The sequence below is a fragment of the Pezoporus occidentalis genome, unplaced genomic scaffold (genome assembly GCF_034315485.1).
Source record: "Pezoporus occidentalis ecotype Australia unplaced genomic scaffold, CSIRO_AGI_Poc_V1 ctg1, whole genome shotgun sequence".
Taxonomy (NCBI): Eukaryota; Metazoa; Chordata; class Aves; order Psittaciformes; family Psittacidae; genus Pezoporus; species Pezoporus occidentalis.
Window position 1 is genome coordinate 15,664,003 of NW_026912778.1, and position 21,908 is coordinate 15,685,910.

The 21,908-nt window shown below is 42.2% G+C and overlaps 1 protein-coding gene across 1 annotated transcript in view; it reads right to left on the minus strand.

Annotated features, from left to right (window-relative positions):
• PAICS (phosphoribosylaminoimidazole carboxylase and phosphoribosylaminoimidazolesuccinocarboxamide synthase) overlaps positions 1 to 21,908 on the minus strand; it is a 40,075-nt gene that overhangs the window by 8,855 nt on the left and 9,312 nt on the right. Inside the window, exons 4-12 of the mRNA XM_062634674.1 lie at positions 21,336 to 21,425; positions 20,525 to 20,596; positions 17,320 to 17,406; positions 14,184 to 14,255; positions 13,082 to 13,483; positions 11,608 to 11,673; positions 10,228 to 10,565; positions 435 to 1,211; positions 267 to 315 (exon numbers count right to left, since the gene is read on the minus strand). Coding sequence (XP_062490658.1) covers positions 267 to 315; positions 435 to 1,211; positions 10,228 to 10,565; positions 11,608 to 11,673; positions 13,082 to 13,483; positions 14,184 to 14,255; positions 17,320 to 17,406; positions 20,525 to 20,596; positions 21,336 to 21,425 — 1,953 coding nt within the window. The remainder of the gene's footprint in view (positions 1 to 266; positions 316 to 434; positions 1,212 to 10,227; positions 10,566 to 11,607; positions 11,674 to 13,081; positions 13,484 to 14,183; positions 14,256 to 17,319; positions 17,407 to 20,524; positions 20,597 to 21,335; positions 21,426 to 21,908) is intronic.

A 21,908-nucleotide genomic window follows, 5' to 3' on the forward strand; every position in this document is an offset into this window, starting at 1 on the left:
GCACCCTCCGCCCGAGGATAGAAACGTTCGTCTCGAAGCGCTCGCCCGCTCCTCCCGCGGGACAGGGGGCACCCGGTGCCCCCTCGGGCAGGGTCGCGGTCACCCACGAGAAGAAAACAACCCAAAGCAAAGCTCTGCGGAGGAAAAAAGCTCGCTCCCAAGGAGCTACACCCGAGCTCGGCTGAGCGGGCACCCGCCGACCCGTCCCCCGATCGCTCCCGGCTCCCCGCTCTCGCGGCATGCCCTGCCGGGGCACACGCAATTACCTGATGCTGCGGGGGCCATGGCTACGGCGGCGGGAGCGGCAGCAGACACCTAGGGCACAGAACACACACTCAACACACGGCGCCGGACCCCACCGCCGGGGTAAGAAGGGGCCGGCGGAAGGGGCGGGCAGGAGGGGCAGCGGCGCCTCCCGCCAATCACCGCCCAACGCGCCCCTCTCCGCCCCGCCGCGTTCCGCGGGCGAGCCCCGGCCGGGCGCCCTCCTCCCAGTGCAAACACGGCCCCGGCCCCGGCCCCGCTTCCCGGCCAATGCCGCCCCGAGGGCGAGCCCCCGCCTTGCGGCGTGCGGTGGGCGCGGGGCCAGGGCCGGGGAGGGTCCCCCCGTATGTAAATGAGGGAGCCCGCCTCGCCAGGCTACTGCCGGCCCCGCGCGGCGCGGCGCTGTTGGCTGCGCGCAGCGCAGGCAGGAGCGCGCGGGAGCCGCCGCAGCGGGAGAGGGACCGGGGCCGTCGAGCGGGGCCGCGCCGCCACGTGCCGGCCGCGCCATGGAGCTGGAGGAGCTGGGCATCCGGGAGGAGTGCGGCGTGTTCGGCTGCATCGCCTCCGGCGTGTGGCCCACCGAGCTGGACGTGCCCCATGTGATCACGCTGGGGCTGGTGGGGCTGCAGCACAGGTAAGGCAGTGAGGGGGCACGGGACCGGGATGGAGAGGGTCACCGTCCCAAAACACCGGCTCCGCAGCGGGCCGGGCCGCTGCGGCTGCCCCGCGGTGGTCGGGGTTTCGCTTCGGCATGTGCAACCGGCGGCGGCAGGAGCGGGGTGGGAGGCGAGCGGCGCGGGCGGGGGCCTGTCCGCTCCAGAGCGTCCCGTTCCTTCCTCCTGCTCCGCTCCGGCCGGGAGACCCGGCAGCATCCCTTTGGCGGAGAGCAAGGCATGCCCCGCCGAGTCCCGGGCCGGCACCGCCGACGGAGCAGTTCTCGGACGTGCCTTGCACCTCAGCCGCATCTCATTTTAAGCGGCATCCGCTCCTGCCGCCGCCCGCACGTGCGCGCGTCCCGAACTGCCCGGGAACCTCCGTGCGCGCAGCCCCCGGCGTGGCGGCGGGGATGCGCCCATCGCCCAGTCCCAGCCCCGCCGCAGCGGTGACAGGCAGGCGCTGACCTCCCGCCGGCCGGCATTCCTGGCGTCACTCGGAATGCTCGTGTGAAACGTAGTTCACACACGTCGGGACTGCCTTGGCGCAGTGGTTCTTAAGGCTCCTACTAGCCATAGTTGTGAATCTTTAGCACCATGATACAACGAAACTTTCTTCTACCTGCCATGTCTATGGCGATGTGAAACAGACTAGGATAACTGGGAACGCAGAGCTGCAAAATGAAGTTTGGGTTCTGCTTCACTTTGGTATTCAAAGTAATAATGGTATGCACTGACATATGCTGATCGTTTTCCCAGGGGTGCCAGAAGGGGATTTTGCTCCTTGTTGGGAACACATGCACGGCCAAGCCCGCACACACAAGCTATGTAGAACATGCAGTGCGAACACCTGTACCCTGTGCTTAACTCCCCACTTGTAATCACGTTGCCGACAGCCTGGGGAGGTCCGAGCTTCTCCTGGGTACCCATGCAATGAATAGATAAAATGATAGGTTCTTTGTATTTCTGATGTCACAGACATGCTTTGAAATGGCTTTGGTCCAACAACAGAAAATAGTTTACATTGAGATTTTCTGTTTATTACAACGGACTTTCATATACTTTCACTGGTAAAATCCTGCATCCCTACATGACTCATATACTAAGACTTCGGGTTGCAGGTGTATCATTCATAAACGATATATATTTGCCAGTGTCCATCAAAAATGTTTTTATTGGGAGAGATAGAGCTGCAGAATCCAAGGAAAAAAAGCCTAATGAGACTAATTAAAAGTCTCATTTTAGGCTGCACCATTTTTCTGGAAAAAAAATCTTACCTCATTTGTGCTTACGCAGACATTGGTGGGCTAAGAAAATAAAATGATTGATGTATTTTCATTACTCTGCATCTTCTTATCTCAATTTTCATTGCAACCTGATTATTGTTTATTGATGGACACTTGACAAGTATATTTGATTTCCATGAGCTGTTTAATATCAAATATCCCCTATGGAGGACACAACTGTAGACAGTAATGCCACTGTTGCAGTTGAAACTGTAAGCAGTTCACCAGTTCTATGGCAAGATGCACACCTAAAGGCATGCACACGCTACCTCTGATTCTGATCTTAGAACTCAGTAACTGACAAAACTTATAAGGGCTGCTTTCTTAGAGGCATAAACTTGATGACACCAAGCTGCGTGGTTCGGTTGATACCCTGGAGGGAAGGAATGCCATCCAGAGGGACCTTGACACACTTGTAAGGTGGGCTGATGCCAACCTCATGAAGTTTAACCATGACAAGTGCAAGGTCCTACATCTGGGTTGGAGCAATCCCAGGCACAGCTACAGGTTGGGCAGAGAAGAGATTCAGAGCAGCCCTGCCGAGAAGGACTTGGGGGTGTTGGTCGATGAGAAAATGAACATGAGCTGGCTTCAGTGTGCGCTTGCAGCTCAGAAAGCCAACTGTATCCTGGGCTGCATCAAAAAGAGCGTGACCAGCAGGTCAAAGGAGGTGATCCTGCCCCTCTACTCTGCTCTCATGAGACCTCACCTGGAGTATTGTGTGCAGTTCTGGTGTCCTCAACATAAAAGGACATGGAACTGTTGGAACAAGTCCAGAGAAGGGCCACGAGGATGATCAGGGGACTGGAGCACCTCCCGTGTGAAGACAGGCTGAGGAAGTTGGGGCTGTTCAGCCTGGAGAAAAGAAGGCTGCATGGAGACCTCATAGCAGCCTTCCAGTATCTGAAGGGGGCCTATAGGGATGCTGGAGAGAGACTCTTCATTAGGGACTGTAGTGAAAGGACAAGGGGTAACAGGTTAAAACTTAAACAGGGGAAGTTTAGGTTGGATATAAGGAGGAAATTCTTTCCTGTTAGGGTGGTGAGGCACTGGAATAGGTTGCCCAGGGAGGTTGTGAATGCTCCATCCCTGGCAGTGTTCAAGGCCAGGTTGGACGAGGCCTTGGGTGATATGATTTAGAGTAAGGTGTCCCTGCCCATGGCAGGGGGTTTAGCATTAGATGATCTTAAGGTCCTTTCCAACCCTAACGATTCTATGATTCTATGATTGCATCTGTGGAGTGACACAGTCTATTCAATCAGGTATACCTTTACAAGCCCTCGATAGAACTCTATTAAATAGCTGAGATGTTAATGTTCCCATTTCCTTCTTTGATGTTTTATCTCAAACCTTTTTTGCATTTTCCCTGCTATGAGGTGTAGAAGGGGTGGCATCCCTCTCAGGCAGTAATAGGTTTTAGCATTAACTGTACCTGTAAATTGCATTAAGCCCATTTTTTTAAACTTAAAACCCAAGAAGTGTCTCTTAACCTTATTCTTTGAAAAATAAGTAAATAAGTAAGAGAGGAATGATAAATGTAACAGTCAGTTCCAATTAGGCTTAAGTCACTAACAGAAGTTTGATTGGCCATGACAAACACAGTCCTCAGACCTCACTTTGGAATTAGTAAGAACATTTAGGTAATGATTACTGGCCTTAGATATTCACAGCATGTTCTTTTATATGCAAATTAGTCCTGTGCAATAAAATCGACTTAAGAGAATTTGGCCCTTAATTCATCTTAGATTTAAAAAATTAGGATGCTCAAGCATGGCATTGTGTCAACCTGCATTTTTTAGATGACTGGTTTACAAAAAAGAGGCAGCTGTGGGGAACGTTACCAGTTTCTAATCTTTGAAATCTTGTCTGCATAAGTAAAGATCCAGGGTATTTGTTACATGCCACAAAAACATGCAGTGTAAATTCTTTGTGCTTTATGTTCTGATATAGCTGGTAGCAGCAGCGTGAAGGACTTTGCTGTTTCTGATAAATGGCCTAAAATGAGTTGATGCTTTGTATTACAGTGTTAAAAAGATAATATGGCACTGGAGAGATGTACTCCAGTGGGGATGCTTGTAACTGAAAACTTGAAACTCTCTGTGCTGGGTCAAGCCACCAAAATACTGAAGAGGCATATTCAGTGGCATGTGTTTGAGCAGTGCTCATTGTTTCACCAAATCTATTCTGCATGAAAAATCAGGGTGTATTTGTAAGCAAGGTTCTGGAGTGGGCCCGGAAGTAGGTACATTGTGAAAAATAAGAGACAGACTTGGAATTTCACTATCCTGACATAAACAACAACTTTAAAATGTGTGTACGGGTGTAGTTTTGGTTGGTTTTTAAGCAGCTGCTAGATTGTTGAGGCTTAAATTCATAATCTTTTGTAGCAGAAGTTAAAATGTGGCTTTTCATTGGCTTTAACTCTATAATGGTGAGCTATGAATTAAAATGAAAACCGATATATTCCTACTCACAGGCTAATTAAGGCCTTCCACACACTAACAACATTGTACCAGTTTAACTTGAGACAATTTCAAACTGATTCTCATTTGATTTTAACATTTTACAGCTATGTTAGCAGTGAGTTCTTATTATGACTGAAACCTATAGCTAGCATTAAAGCTAATGCTGCTACTCTGGTGTCAACATTAACAAGGCTTAAAAGTGGATGTTCTAAAACATCTTTACAATTTATAAGCTAGGGAAGAAAGCCACTGTAAATCCACTAACAGCATGCCAAAATAAAGTCTGGATATTGGTAAGGAAACAACTTTCTTGGGGGTGGTGAAGGAGGAGGAGTTCTTTGAGTTACAAATCTATTAAACGTCATCTGAGTCCTTGACCAGGACAAATTTGTGAAGTTAATCTTGGAACAAATGTGATTTCTGTTAACTTTTTCAAAATTCCCTGGAAAATGTTTGGCAGTAATACTATGTACTGAAACCCGAGTGTATCCAGCTTTGTACTGGTTCTTTAAAAAGGCCTTTATAAGGTCTGTTCTGTGCAGGCGGAAGTCCTGTTAAGTGAGGGAATACTCCTTGTTCCACCTCAGCTGGGTGAATGTATGAAGTTTATTATGAGAATCAATGTAAACTTGGGGGGAGGTTGGCCAGCATGCTTTTTTGATGGCTTCCCTATAGCTGTCCACTATTAAACCTCACACAATAAAACCCAAATAATCACCAATGTAAGTTAAGAATTTTTACTTTTCTTTCAATCTAGTAGAATTACTGGTTGCTTCCCATTAGCCATCCTTCCAGATAGCTACCCTCAGTGTAGCATAGTGAAAGTGTTTATCTACATTTTATATGCAACCGCTTGGGTACAAAATTGATATTTAAAAAGGCCATTGAGCAAGCTACTGGTAATCCTGTCTTACAACATGAATCTTGCACACAAGTTTGAAACTGGAATAGTAGTTGGATGGGAATTTTCTGAGGGACATGGATATGCTACAGGTAATATTCCTGATAATTTGGTGTGTGACACATTTACCTCTTCATTCTTTTCATCTCAAGAACCTGAGTTTAGCAGATCCCCAGTCCGTAGATGCAAGAAGTGCAATGTTAAATATTATCTAAATGCCAAATGTTGTAAGTAACCATATTTCTATGGAAATTCTCTGTGGAATATACTGGCTAAGATGTATGTATAGCGAGTGACTGTCTGCTGTTTTACTGGAACATTCGTGCTGTATGTACTGTTAAAATGCTCCCCACTTTCAGAGACACTGAACACACTATCTTGGTTTACATTTACAGGCCATTCTGTGCTGCTAGATGCTGACAACCCAGTTCAGTTACATGCCACAAGGCTCACTCCTGCAGGAGGAGGGGGACCTTTTTGTTCTGGTGAGCTGTTATATTGGCTCAGTTGTTTTACATAGCTTCCTGCAGGGCTCAGGTTCCTGCATGTGTGTTTTCAGAAAGCCAGATTTCTGTTTTACCCAAGCTCAGGTCTCTTAGATGTACATGTCACAAAATGCGGTTTGGTATCAGCTCTTATCTCTGGATGTAGAGAAACCAACAGGAATGCGATAACATAAGGACTGGAAAAGCCAGGAGGGAAGTGGTGCCAAAATGTTTGTGCAAGAGGACATTTCGGAGACAGCCATTATGTTTATTGTGGCCAGCAGACATCCCATTACATTAACCTAGCCACAAAATTGGGGTGAGACTGTTTGTTCCTCTTTACATTGACTATAGTTGTTATCCAAGATGGCATGATACAGCTTCCAGTAGTTTTCACAAGCTGTGTTGGCTTGTCAGCCCATACCTTGAATGTGAGCCTGTTGCCTGGAGGGAGGGTTGTACACAGCATGGGAAGTCCATGCTGGGTAGTTCAGTTCAAATAAAGCTGCCCTAGCTGCTCTGTGGTATGTCTTACACTTAAACTTAAACAAAAAAAAAAAGGTAAGGATTGTTTAGAGGGGCTTTTCATTAGGCTAGTTTTAATTTAAATCAGTTCTGTCAGTTGATTAGCCACTTGCCTATGTAAGCTCTTGTGCCAGCACAAAGGAGGCCTTACTGCTGGAGGAGGAACAAATGAGTGAGTCTGCAGGGAGAGTCTTTTAAGCTGACAATGATGCTGACAGTGCTTGTGGATCCACCAGCAATGCAGGCATTTCTCCTCCCTGGAGCTAATTCTCCATGCATTTGGCCCAAGTATAGTTTGGTCTACCAGGAAATAATCTAAATGGGGCATTCAGAGGACTTTCCAGGGTAACAGCCCTATGAAAGACATGTAAAGTGGCCCATTCATCTCAGTGAATGTGTGCTTTAGAGAAGAATGGAACTTTTTAGTATAGGTTAAGTGTGGTGATTGCTTTATTTATCTGCATACCTCAAAAAAATCAGCATTGTCATTTGCAAATGGGAGAGGAGACAGACTTGCCCTCAGTTATCTGAACCCCTCCCTGGTAATAGTGCAGATATTTGAGGAGAGAGAAGAGCAAAGATCTGTTTTTTAAAGGATTGTTTATCTTGACATCACTGCTTGGTGTTGGTTTTGATTTTTAAGTTGCACCATTTTCATGATGTAATTCATATTAACATTTCCAGGAGCAGATACATAGAAACAACTCGGTCTGGCCTTTCTGCTAAAAAGGAATCACATTTGTGGATCTGTGTCTAAGAAGGCCTGTCCTCCCTAGTTCTTTCATCCTATGTAATGCTCTCAATATAACCGTTTAGCATGGCTCAGATGGTGCCCCAAGTTCCATTTAACTTTCCCCTAAGTGTGCCTAAACTATCCTGTGACTGTAATGGATGTAAAGCTTTATCAGAGCAGAGCCACAGCACAAGCTGAAGTGGATATAAGAAATACCCTGGAAATAAGACTTGGATTAACTACTGCTGGTTTTGAAGGGACATTTTTTGATAAATCCTTCACTAGCAATCCCATAGATGTTGTCAAAAGCAGACAGACCATACCTGTAGACAGTCGGTATTCTAAATGCGCAATATCCATGTTATTTTTATAGCAAAAAGTAACATGGAATGGTAACTACAACTGCAGTGAAGAAAGGTTGTCTTGATGCCACTTTATCCATCTCAGTGTCCTACATATTCAAGTAGATGATTGTTGTCTGTATAAATGGGAGTAGTGCATAAATATTGGATGGTACCAAATGCCCATGCACTTGACATCTCTTACCATCTTTGTCCAAAAATAAATGTGAACAGAAGGAAAGAAGAGTTGCAGTGGAATCTCACACAAAGGGAAGTCCACCTTTTTTGGGTATTTGTCAAGTAACTTCCACTCTCTGTAAAGGTTCCTGAGAAAAAATACTTCCCTTGGAAATACACTTGTGTTCTTTATTTTCTGTCAGTACTTGCTTCACGTCTATGTTCTTATGAACAGTTTCCAAGTAGAGAGTGCAGATGTGCTCTGCGATTCTCTGCTCTGACTTACTAAGAATTTATACAGTCCTTTTGACTCAGTGCTTTTGTGCAGTTTCCATCTGAACAACAGCATTTAAAACCAGATACATATTTCTTGAAGGATCTGCTTATTCTAATGAATAAAATAAGTATTTTTTATTTTCTGGAAGAAGAGAAAGGTTTTTGGGGGGTGTTTGTACTGAATGACAGAAAAGTTTTGGAAAGATTTGGATCCTTGTGCATCACTCAGAATGTTAAGGGCAGGTTGTCTTTGCAGTACTAACTGCCTCCTTCAGGTTAGCTTTTCTTCTGTGAGGGCAGCCACGCTGCAACAAAAGCAACCTTTGAGATGCTCAAAGGTGGGCCTAGCACAGCCAAGAACATGTGGGGCTGCTACAACTTACACAGAAAACCATTTGCTTTTTTTTTTTTTTCCCCAGCTGGACTAGTCTTGTGTCAGGTTAGTGAGCTGAATTGGTTTATAGAGGATCCAGCAGGCTTTGAATTGCTCACAGTAGCATGGAGGAAAGGGGATCTTCTTGTTGCAATGAGTTATCAAATCAATTTCAGTCTTGCACTCGTGGAACTGAACAGGTAAAGCAGAACATGTAAGTGATCCATATTATTTTCAGTACAGTTATTTTAAAAACTTAAATCTAAATTGAACTAAACTGTTTGAATGTACTACAATGAATTAGAGTAGGATCACTCACTTTAATGTGCGAAAGGAGTATCCTGGGGTTTTACTACTGGTAGGAATGGTATTATGCATTCAGGGGGCTCTGCATGTTTAGAAGAATACCTGACTGCCAGCCATGATGGCAGGGACAGATCCCTTGTCCTTCTACCAAAGACATTAGTTCTGTATGCAAGTAATACGATGCAAATTCAGGGATGCATCTTTGAACCAAACCATTGCAAAGAGAGAATAGTATTACAAGTCAAAGGCTTAAACTGAGTAACCAGTGTGAACTGTGAAAAACGGTAGATAAGCATACACTGAAACTGCATGTGCATGTCACTGTAAAAATGAACATGATTTAAACCCTATAATTTTCTAGGGATCTTTCTCTGACTTCTCTGCATTGTTTTATGAATGCTAGTTAAGTGGCAGGTAAAATCTACCTTGGTGGAAATTATTTACCTTCATAATATTGCTTAGAAAAAATTGACAAGAAAATAATTACCCTTCCAGCAGGAAACAAGGCACTGTGTCAGTAATATTTTTGTGTAACATTTTGTGAAGAGCGACTTGGATGGAATTTAGGCCTCTGTGTATAAAGAGATCTGTCGGCTGTTGCTGCTGCAGTAAGAACTTGACAATTTGACTTCAGTTGTGCCCTTGTGCGTGCCCAGAACTGACCTAACTTTGGCAGGGCTGTGTAGATATATGCCCAGACATGACAGAGATCCAGAAATGAGTTCTTCTGCTTGAACACACTAAAAGAAACCCCTTGAAATGCATGCCTTGCAGGCAGTACAGGCTATAGAATACTTAGACAATCACAAAGTAGCTGCTAGTAGGATTTTGCAGAGTAACAGTTATGGCATGGCATTTGTCACTTACTGTGTCATTGTTCCCTGCATTGCTTCTATGTTTTCTAATACTTCATTGGTTACTGGGCCAGGCAGACCCCTTGCCCAACACAGAACAGGGACCAGAACTCATGCCTGCACCTTCTAGGTGGCCATCAACACTATACTTTCTGACTTACTGAATTCTCCAGTTCAGTGCTGCACAGCACCATGCCTTCAGTGGGCAGCTGGGGATGGTCCCCCACGCCAGCATACGCAGAAGGAGCAGCTAGGAGTGTAAATGCTGATAAAGGAATTAAGTGTTGCATTTTCCCCACCAGCCTTGCCTAACCAAAAAGAAGTTCTCATGACTTTGACTGTTTGGTTACTTGCAGAGGACTTACTTGCTAGGAAGGTCATAGAGATGGTAATTGGAAATGATGGGATGCAGTTTGAACTGTACATGTTTTCTTTATCAGTCAGTGTTAGTTTCTTTCCATTAAGCCTGTTAATTATGCCAGTAGGTGAGCCAAAGCATGTAGGTAGAGGTTATATCTTTTATTAGACTGACGTCACTGCTAAAAGATCATAGTTAAGGATTATGATGGGAACTCATATGTTGTTTTAGTTTATATGACAGAAGGTGAATATATTAAAGGGGAGAAAGCATACACTCGTGGGTGATCTACACTGATAAATATGTCTGTCTAATTTTCTACTATCTGAGAGAATCTCTTTGCATGCTAATTTAGTTAAAAAGTTCATTAAACCAACCTGTTGTATGGCTGATGGATCAGCATACCGCTGTGTTCTGTTGAGGTCTTGCATTTCCTCCTGCTTACAAAGCCTTTCTAACAGTAACTTTTTGCCTTCTGTTACTGTGTGCACTCTCTCTGTTAATAGCTTTTGGAAGTGGAGTATGGCGTTTTCAGAAGCACTTTTCTTAAGTGGAACAGGTGACACCTCTGTGGACAAAAGCAGAGCATGTAGTTAGAGTGCGCAAGTCAATGAACTGCTGACACTGACATTTAGCTAGATTCTACTAATGCTGTCCTTCTGTTAGCATTTTTGGGAGGCCTTGCCAGGTGTTGTGTAAGGGGTCACTGTATAACGTCAAGGAGGAATGAAGCAAACCTTGTAAAAATCACTCATTTGAAACCTTCAGCTTTGCCTAGATACTGACTTCTGCCAGATGTATTTGCCTAATAGGCAATAACTGAAAGTATATTTAACCACATAGAAATTAGTCCTGTTAGTAGTTTGGGATGGTGAACTGAGCAGGTTGAATTCAGAAATGTTGTGGTGTTTGGATCTGTTTGCGTTCAGCTGTCTGTAGACAAGACAACAGTTTAGTATTAGAACTAGGGGCAAGCCTCCCAAAAGTAAGACTGTCATCCCTAAGTGTTGGACTTTTTCACTATTAAAGGCCTGACAGTTCTGCCAGGAAAAAAAAAAACAAACAAGCTCCTGACCTTTCCCATGTCAGATTGCACGCCATGTATTTCTACCCATCCCTTCATTTTTCTCTGTCAATGATTCTATACCATATCTTCTCTTTGGAATAGCTGCATTAACGTGTTTTCTCTTGTACAACATGCTAGACATTGCATGTTAGACTTTATACATGTATTTTTACTGATGCATGGTATATGAGGAAGCCACGACTGTGATATATTGTCCCTGTTTTCCTCTGAGCAACACAAGTAATTAAGACATTTTCTTTTAAAAAAAATTTATTTTTTTCCTTGCACTTGATTCTTACAAATGATGTTTACTTCATTGATACCAGGGATGAGGATTGAAATAAATTGCAGCTTTCCTTAGGCCCACATTTTTTATCAGGACTCTTCCTTTGCAGATTGTTGAGGGCAAGAGAACCTCAACTTGCAATTTGGTGTTAAGTTCTAGGATTTCTTTATTTTTAAACTGTTTTAGTACTGGGAATTAGAGTCTGGCATCCAATTCAACAGCAGTGTATAGATGCTTTAAAACGCCGGGAACTCTTACCATCAGTCCATGTTTTTCTCTTGATACTCAAGGATCCTGTGTTCACTGTTACATCTCCCACTGAAACTTAGAAGAGAAAACCAAGGTGACTATTTTGCAGAGATTCTTAAATACAGTCAATCACACACCGAAAAACCTTACACTACAAAAGCAAATGCGTTGGGATGAGTGACCTGGAGCAGTCAGAATCTTCTAGAAAAGTTAGGAACTGGGTTGGCACACAAAATCAGGGTGGAGACACATTTATTTGGCAGATGCCTCAAAAAGTTTAACAGCTTAAGCTGCTTTTCTGAAAGGTTATTGTTTTACTGTCTCCTACATCAGCATTTACAGCACAGATTAGACAGTCCTTTTCCAGCATGCTAAATGTAAAACAGCCAGGTTGGCTCAAATATTCTTGGTGTTGACAAATTCCATTCACAGACAGCAATAAGAAGTGATAATCTTCAGTTTCTGTATTTGGAAGAAAATGCCTGTCTTAAGAACGTGATTGAGCACAAGAATGAGATAGGTAAGAAGTAGTGGCATCATCCTATGGTTTGTGTGGATGTCATGCCAGCTGCAGCTAATGGCATGACCCTATGGGGCTCTTGGACAGTGCTTTAGGGCTCTGATTCAGGACAGAGGACAGCTGGTTTAAGGATGGCTCCAGCAGTTTCTGCTTAAGCTGTCTATCTGCCCTCTTCTGCAGAAATGGTTCAAGTCTTCAAATGACATCTGTGACACTGCAAATAGCAATTTTACTACTATTATTCTACTTAGCATTTTGATAAAAATCAGAATTAGTTTTGGTTTACCATAACTCACTGAGCTCTAAGATGCAGTGGTTAAGTTGCTTCTACAAGAGCATCTGATTTGCCTGTAGCAGGGACAAATGCCCCTGAGAGCTGGAGCAGTTAAGAGAACACTTACAGCAGACAAAAGGTTATCAGTGAGGTTCCTAGATCAGAGGTCTTTTATTACTAAATGAGAGGCAAATTCTGTGTAGAAAACTGATTGTGTGTTAACAAAATTAATATAATAATTATCAATGCTCAAATAAGCATCACTGCCCTGGATTCTTCTCTCTTGACTGTGGTGTGAATTTAATCCATGAAGTTTACTTCTTTTGAGTCCCTTCACTTGGCTTGATTGTTACAGATTTCTGCAATTCTAAATGGTATGAGCTTGTAGCTCTCTATCCATAAGACTTTACACACATTTTATACCACCATTTCACTGTATCTCACTTAAGCTTCCAAAAGCACAAAGATTATCCAGTAACATTGAACACTTCAGGTGTTTTCACTTAGTGTTCTAAGCTACTCCAAAGACCATTTCCCTTTGCTGAGTTTTGCCTATGTGACCATGCAGATACAGGCTTTTCAGTTATTTTCCTTCCCCATTCTGGCCACATATTTCACCCTAATGCAGGGGTCAACAGGCTTTAAGTTTTGTTTTAAATGTTTTGTCTCATCATTGAAGTTTTTAGTACCTGATAGGAGACTTGAACTTTCACATCCCCAGCCTGAGGGACCCATCGGCTGTCTTCTTAAGATACAGTCAACTTCATCATAGAATCTCATTTTTCTCCTGGGATTACCAAGGTGCTCGTTTTCCTTCTGCAGTGCACGGTATTCATATTTTAGGTTCTTGTACTTTGTGCGGCACTGTTTCCAGTCTCTGTCTATGCCACGTTTCATTAACCTTCGGGCAATTTCCTCAAATATTTCTTTATTTCTTGTGGCCCCTTCAAGCATTTGTTGTATCTTTTCATCCGACCATATGTTTATCAGAGCTCTGACTTCATTATCACTCCAGTGTTTTCCTGCTCCAGTATCGTTAACTGTAATAACTTTAAAGTGATTTTGTGCTTCTTCCAAGGGAACATGGCTGTCTGAAAGTATAAATGTAACAACAACTTAGTATTCCTGAATATACGTACATCAAAGTGTAACTGTAGCTAATGGCTTGGTAAGCAGCTGAAGGATTAATTCGTATCAATAATAATCTCCTATTAGGAAACTTTTAGTTTTGCAATGTTAATATACATACATGATTACCCTTCTGTTAAGTATGCAAAATACATAGCAAGTAAAATCTCTTGTTTGTCCAAGGCATCTAAAATTCCACATTTGTCAGTGTAATTTTGTTGCTATTGTTGGTTAAAGACAGATGTATCCAAGTGCTACATTCAGGAAAGCAATAGGCCTTAAGCTTTAAAGTGCCAGGATATCAGCATTGATAAGAAAATGGGTTTCTATAGTTTCAAGGCAAAGTGTCATGCAAATGGAAATGCTACTGTGGATTCAACAGGAAAAAAAAAATCTCCAGATTCATACATATTCAGAAGTAGACAGGTGCTGCTCATCAGATAAGTATAGAATGCGAAGTCAAATAACAGTATTAATGCAACTTTTGCTCATGACAGGGAACAGAACTACAAAACTAATTTGTAAGTTTAGTGATAAAGCTAATTAGAGTCAGAGTAGAAAAGTACAGCTTTGTTTACAGAAGAGATGTGGTTGCTCCAGCGTTGGTACTGTAGTTACAATGCGATTCTCTTTCAGAATAAATGCATGGAAATTAATGCTCACCTGTCCCGACCATCCGTTTTGCTACTGGTGTACAAGATCTGTCTTCTGAAGTAGTGCTTATAGAATCATCATCTGTAGAAATACACACTCTTAAATAAAATAGACTTAGACAAATAAGTTGTTCATATTATTGTAATCTTCCACGTCACACCTGTCTTCACTTAAAAATGTCATAACCCGTTAATTACAGAATGACAGAACCATAGAGCTGTTCAGGTTGGAAAACACCTTTAATATCATGGAGTCCACTGTTAACCTAGCACTGCCAAGCCCACCACTAAACCATGTTCCAGAGAGCCCCATCTATGTCTCTTAAATACCTCCAGGGATGGTGACTCAGCCACTGCCCTGGGAAGCCTGTTCCAATGGTTGACAACCCTTTCTGGGAAGAAATTTTTCCTAATATCCAATCCAAACCTCCCCTGGCACAGCTTGAGGCTGTTACCTCTTGTCCTGTCGCTTGTTACTTGGGAGAAAAGGCTGACCCCCACCTGACTACAACCTCCTGTCAGGTGGTATATTAAACAGAACTAATTCCCTGGTGAACATCACTTGTGACCAGCTGCCAGCTGGATTTAACTCCATTCACCACAACTCTTTGGGCCCAGCCATTCAACCAGTTTTTAACTCAGTGAAGAGTACACCCATCCAAACCATGAGCAGCTGGTTTCTGCAGGAGAATGCTGTGGGAATTGGTGTCAAAGGCTTTTCTAAAGTCTAGGTAGACAACAAATGCCTTTCCATTAAGCAGGTCACCTTGTTATAAGAGATCAGGTTCGTCAAGCAGTACTTGCCTTTCATAAACACATGCTGACTGACTGGGCTTTATCACCTGGTTGTCTTGTATGTGTCGTGTGATGGCACATAAGATGATCTGCTCCATAACCTTCCCTGGCACTGAGGTCAAGCTGTAGTTCCCCAGATCCCCTTTCTGGCCCTTGTTAGATGGGCATCACATTTACTAACTTCCGTCACCTGGGACCTCCCCAGTTAGCCAGGGCTGCTCATAAATGATTGGCTCTGTAAGCACTTCCATCAGCTCCTTTGTCATCACTGGGTGGATCCCACATGGCCCCATAGACTTCTGTGTATCCAACTGGTGTAGTAGGTCACTGACCATTTCCCCTTGGATTGTGGGGCTTCATTCTGCTCCCCATCCCCTACCTTCACTAAGACAGCAGACCAAAAGATCTCACTACCACACCATTCTTCGAACATTGGCTGCTGGGGGCTTATTTCTAGTGAGCCTGGTTTTAACCTTTCCCTACCTGAAACTATTCTATGTGGATTAAATGACAAAACAGGGAAGGCAGAAGAACTATTTTTCATTCCACCAGCATCTGAATTCTCTTCAAAATTCCACCTTTAGCAGGATAGAAAATCATTATATTCTTATTCTACATGCCTACACGTCAGGTTTTCTCCCTCTGCAGAGGTGAGGCTATAATAGCTTTGCATTCTTTCTCAGCCTAAAACCTATTCCCTTCAGAAGTAAAATGCAGGAGCCCTCAGAATTGAAATCATCTATGGACATCAAAACCCAGGTCTGCTGACTGGGCTCATTTCCTCATGCTTGGGCTTCTCTGAGGCTGAAAGTTCACTTTTGTGTGGAATTACTTTTTGGGTTGAGAGAAAGATTAGTTCTTATCATTTTGTATGGAAAACTTAGAATCAGAAATACTGTCATAAGCATCTGTGTGTGATTTTCTCTGGATACTAGGGAAAAAGTGGTTTTCGTAAATAGGCTACCCCACAACTCTTACGAAAATTCTCACATCTTCCTTTAACACTTGCAGCTATTGGAAACAGAACCTTGGGGCAGAATGGAGCAGCAGGTCTCCTGCTGCTGGGCTCTTCAAGGGTTTATGTCTTGATTTTACTTTTATAAAAACTCCCATGGCTTTCATTTATGTGCTTATTCTCTCAACCATGCTGCTCTCTAATCTCTTTCTGCCTTCGGCAGTGCTACTTGTGTACTTCTGACTTGCGTGTTTACTATTCTCAATGGGATATTACATGACAGGAGTGGGGAATTTGTGTGTATAGGGCAGTCAGTTGATTTGCATGATGCTTTATTCTGCATCACTGTGTATGAACTCTGCTCTTTGTATCAGTGTGACCCCACTATGTCTCTGAACTTTCAGGGACACAGCTTTACTTTATCCTCAGTGTAACTTGTGTTTCTGTGTGTCATTGCTGTGATGGCATTACTCTGATGTTGTCCTGTGTGTCATACTTGTCACAGTTGTCTTTCATAATCAAGATCAGCCTATCTAAACAGTCATAAAAGCTTTGTTGGATAGGGTGGCTGAACACCCAAACCTCAGGTAACACAGTTGCCAAGAAGGAAGTTCTTGTCTGGATCACAGAAATACTGATGCATACAATAGCAATACTATAGTAGAAACTTTCAGTGTAAAAGGCCAAAGAATTGTTGTTCACAGAATCATATACTGTAAAGTATATTTTGATCCAGGATATCAGGTCAATATGTTTCAATGTCATCGTTATTTCCTCTAATGCCTCTTTTTCATGACCTTCCATGGTTTGTATGCTCATTTATTCCACAAGATTAATACGTGTTCTAATGTTAATTTTTAAAATTTTTAATAAATCTTTTTCTGAATACTTGTAATTGAATGCATGACTTCTACATATTGCCGAGGCTCTGGTTTCAGTTTGACTTGTAAAATAATTCAGCATATTTATGGCAGTTGTTTGATAGTAAATAGTCTGAAATTAAATGCACTCCCATGAAGTAGTTTAAAAACACGGATATGGTGTAAAATGTTCAGATATCTGAGATAGCCATTTAGCTCTCTAGTTTATCTTCTCTAGCACAACTGTATAGGAAAAAGAACAGTATTTGTGTCACAACCAAATACAGTCTTATCACATCTAGCAAAATAAGGAGTATGTTGTCTGGGAAAATAAGATTGTTTTACTAATTGGGGGGAAGGAGAAATAAGAGTTTATGCATTTTTGCACTATGAAATCAAACAACACCCAGATTTTATTGTAATCTAGAAGCAGAACAAGTATAATATGCAGGAATAACATATGGACCTTAGAAACCTGCAATTCCCAGTAAGGTAAAATGTGCTGTTAGAACCATCAAGACACAGTCTTGACCTACCTATGTCAATCGTCTCCTTCTTTATTTGTGTAGCTTCCAGAGCTGCCGGAGTGGAATTGGCAAAATCCCCCTCATCTTCAAGGATTTCTGTAAAAAATATGTTTATACAGTTATAATTAACTAAATAGGTCTTGAGTTATGTCTTGAGAATCCCCAGCTTCAGAATACCATTAATGATAACTACTGTTAATACGTCAAAGCTGCTATTTCTCTGCAGTAGTGGGCTTAGGAGCAGAGTGTATGCACTTATATATTAAAGCAAATCCAGAACCCCATGTAACAGCTGCATAATGTAAGTTTATGGGTTAAATAGGCAAACTTTTATTATTTAAACCTGGATCAGAATTTGGTGAATGGTTCACTGGTCTTGGTTGTAAGATATGTGTAGTGACTGGTAATCCTCTACACAGCAGAACATGCCAATGGTGACTTTCATAAGGGGTGCTTCAATACAGACTGAAATTATTGAAAGACTCTCTGGTGACTGATGCCAGTAGTCACTGAATCATCCCCAAAAGGGACAAGGGGCTTGATGTTGCATCAGGGTGCTGTGCCTGGACGACTGATCAGCAAGGCTGCCTGCCTGATAAAAGTACTAAATGCCTGTCCTGACAGCTTGTGGGGGGTTTACATCACACAGCTGGGCCCCTCCTGACAGAGGTGTCCCTGGGCTCCCCTCCACGGGGAGGAGAGCTCTGCTCCTCTGCCATTGGCCTCTGGTGTTTAAGGGAGAACTCCACCTCTCTGTCCTGGGATGGAGGGATGGGCAGGCGGATGATGCAAGTGGCCTTTCCAGTCCTGGTTACCAGGTGAGGACACTGCTGTACAGAGATTAAATGGTGAAGGACACACCATGGATCAATGACAGCATTTTCCAGCTCCCAGCTCATTCTCAGTCCATTCAAGAATGTTGCCCTTAAACATTGAGTAATGAAGCATAATCTAGAGCCATTTTATTAAAAATTAGTCACCAATCAGTATGACCTTGTTTGTATCAGGTGTTCTTTACTATATGACCTGCATCATGTGCCTTTTATTTTTATTTCTTAGTGAGACAAGAATGTGGATAGGGAGCTTGGCTTTTTTTTTAAGCCACTGATCAGAGCTTTTGGAGGGAAAGCAAGAGGAGAGCGAGACTGAGCCAAACAGAACAAACCATCGGCAGTTTCTGGCATGAATAAAACACGGTGGCTCCATTCACTGTGAAGCTTTAGTGAAACCATAGACAATTGCCAGTAAATATGCTTAAATCTGTACTTTGTATTTGAAGCATTGCTCACAAGGCCACCAGAGCAATGCTGTCGCAGTCTTTCCTTTTACCCACTCAGACTGATAAAAGCTCTCTTCTCTTTTGGCACTCTCTCACTATCACTGTTTACCCTGTTTTCTGGCTCATGAGGCAAGATCAGTAATTTGAAGTTTCTGCCATTTCTGTCGTGCAGACTATCAGACTGGATAAAGGGAACTTGCACGCAGTTAGGAGTTTGTGTCAGCAGCCCAAGTGTGCCCTGAGCTAAGCCGGTGAATAATCAAGAACTTTTGGTTTCATGTTTCACTGAGACACTCTACTTCACACCAGCCTGAGGCACACATATTAAAACATTCATTATCATCTTTTGACTTTATATCTGAACGGTTTAAAATTCCAAGCACACAGCAGTAAGTGTTCGAGCCAGTAAGTTCCTGAGCATGTACCGACTTAAGATCTTAACTTTAAACAAGAGATTTTTAAAAAGCCCTTGCTTAGGAATGCATTTTGGCAGTGTCATGACTTACTCCAGATTTGTTCTGAGAAAGACATGTAGTAAAGCATGCAGGGCACCAAAAATCCTAAAAAATAATTGCAAGAAAAGTACTTTGTTTGAAGCAAAATAACTTGCTGTAGGTATTTTTTAAGAACTATCAGGCTACCGGCATTCCTTAGAATCTTGTTTTCATCTTCACTGTTTTTCCCTGGCACTTCAGATTAATCAAACATCTATACACAGTCTCTGGTTCTACTGTGAAGTTGACACGTGAAATATATATGGAGTTTGAATTGATGAGTTGCTACTGCCTGTGTAAACTGAATGAACTTGCTCTTCTAAGTAGATTTCTGGAATTAACTGCCCTTAAAAGTGATTCGTGAAATATAAATATCAGTAGAAGTGCCCACATAAGTTTTTTATTGCCAGATTGATTTAATATGAGCATCTTTTACCAGAAAAGAGAAAAATTTCAGTGGCCTCAGCCTTTCCTGGGCTGCTTTTGCTGAAAACGACGTGGGCTTGCGGCTGCTGTGATACTCTTGCACCCTCTGCTGGCTAGTCTGTTGAAGATGTAGAACACATAAGGATTGAGTTAGCTCTGTCTTTTCCTTCTCAGGTGGGCATTTGCTGCTCTTTGAGTAGCAAATACGGCGGGAGAGGTTGTGAAAAGCAATGAAACATCAAATAATTCGGTATTTCCCTGAAACTGGTGTATTTGTCTTTTGACTAATACCTTTTTTTTTTTAATTTACTAGATTATGGCAAACCTGACTAGTCTGTTTATAAACACTGGCACTTGTGACAGTGTTAATGTGGCTAATAACTCAGATTCACATGTAAGATGGTGAGAAGCATGTGCGTTTCTGAGGCAGCTTGTGCACTTCTACGCACGTATGCAGCTGCGGTTGCCAGAAAGCAGATGTCTGCCCAGGCTATCTAGTGTATTATCTAGAGAAGTGTACGAATGACTCTGACTGCAAAGTACATTAACTCCATGTATTAAGAAGATACCGTGACACACAGTCAACAGAATTTCTGCATTCCTATTTATGTCAAATTGGGTGGGTTTACTTTTCTTTTTAAAGGCACATGAGTATGTATAACTTATAATTATATGCTTGTTGGGAAACAGTTTTCTACATAAGTTCTGTTGAATATGGAGTAGTACTTAGGAAGTCATATCCTGATCATCAGACATCTGCTGATACCAGATAACCAGTGTGATGTATCACTGCCTGATTGCCTTTTACACCACTTATCAGCAAGTATATTGATGAATACAGAGGTGCATACAATCTCTGTACTTACCAGTTTCTCATTTTAAAAGTATGTGAACTATCTAGGAAAGGCATGTACCACAACTGGAGAATAAAGGGGCTCCATGACACTGTTACGTAAAAAAAGTGCATCTTTTCCTGCTTTATGTAATACCTAATTATGTTAGCATTATGACTTACTTGGCATAGCTGTTTCTTTTGTTATACGCAGAGCTGCCCAGTTCTCTGGAGTAGTATTTACAGTAACATCATCTGTCAGAAAATTTTTAATTTGCTATTAAAATCTTTCAAGTTCATCTTAGACCATCTTAAATTCTGTAAGACTACTCCTTAATGCCTAATTTAGACCATATTCTGCCTCATGCTACTGAAAGAGATCATGAGGTCCTCTTGTGGAAAGTCAGGTCTGTCAGTTTTTTGAGACGTTCATGTATCTCTAGCTGAATGTGAAACTCTTGCTTCCCCTGAAAGTTGTGCTTTCAGATGTAAACCATAATGTTTCTTTGTGAAAAGCATATGACCTTCATATTCAGTGCTCATAGTGATACTCTTAATGAAGTTTTTATCCCCTGCGTGAGCATTTACATAATTACATTAAATACTGATCACGTTCTATTGTGAAAAAGAATGTGTTATTCGTTCATGTACAGGAGACTGGACAGTTCTAATCCTTGGGGAAGACATAGCTTAAGTAAAAGTAAATGCAGTAATACTTTGCATTTAACTTGCTTAAACCAATAGTTTCTTCTTTACATCTTGGGTCATGAATCTTTGAAAAGATTACTTGCTAGACTGTGTTTTATTAAATTTAGCAGTGCTGTAAATGTGCACATATGCCTGTACTGAAGGTATGGCTAGCACTATGACATTATCTCCTGCTTATAAAATTTTTAGGCCTCTGCATTTTCTAACGGTAATTACAATATCGGCTTATCTATCTTAATTTGCTACGTTTAGAGATTTATATAAAATACAAGACTTTTCAGTTTACCTGAGTCAGAAAATTTCTTTATATCTGCAACCTGTAGGTCTTCTGACATATTACTAACAGAGTCCTCTTCACCTGTGTCTCCAGGCATTTCTGCATAAATAATGCTATGTTAATTAGGGCAGTGCATTTTGTACTACATAAGAACAGTTGTGCTTTGTCAAATCAAAAGATCTGTCCAACGTAGGATGCTCTTTATGCCAGCAGGCAGTAGTAGGTGCATTAGCAAAAAACCTAGAAACTGCAACTAAAGAGTGAATCTTCTCTCAAAATGTTTTCAGTTTTCAACCAGAGACTGTGTTACATTTTTCTTGACTTCTTCCATTACTTTACTAAATTCTAGGTTTACATTTGGCCACTGTAATATCATCCCCTGTGTAGAGTTTTCTGTTTAATTCTCTTCTGAACAACAGGCATGTTTGTGGTTACACATGCCAATAAAAAATGTTTTAATTCATCAGTCTACTCGAATTCTGCATTAATCCATCCATTACCAAGTTATTCATCAATAACCACAGAAAAAGAAAAGGCAAGCTCAGCCAGCATTCTTGGTGCTATTCCTTTTTGCTGTTTTCA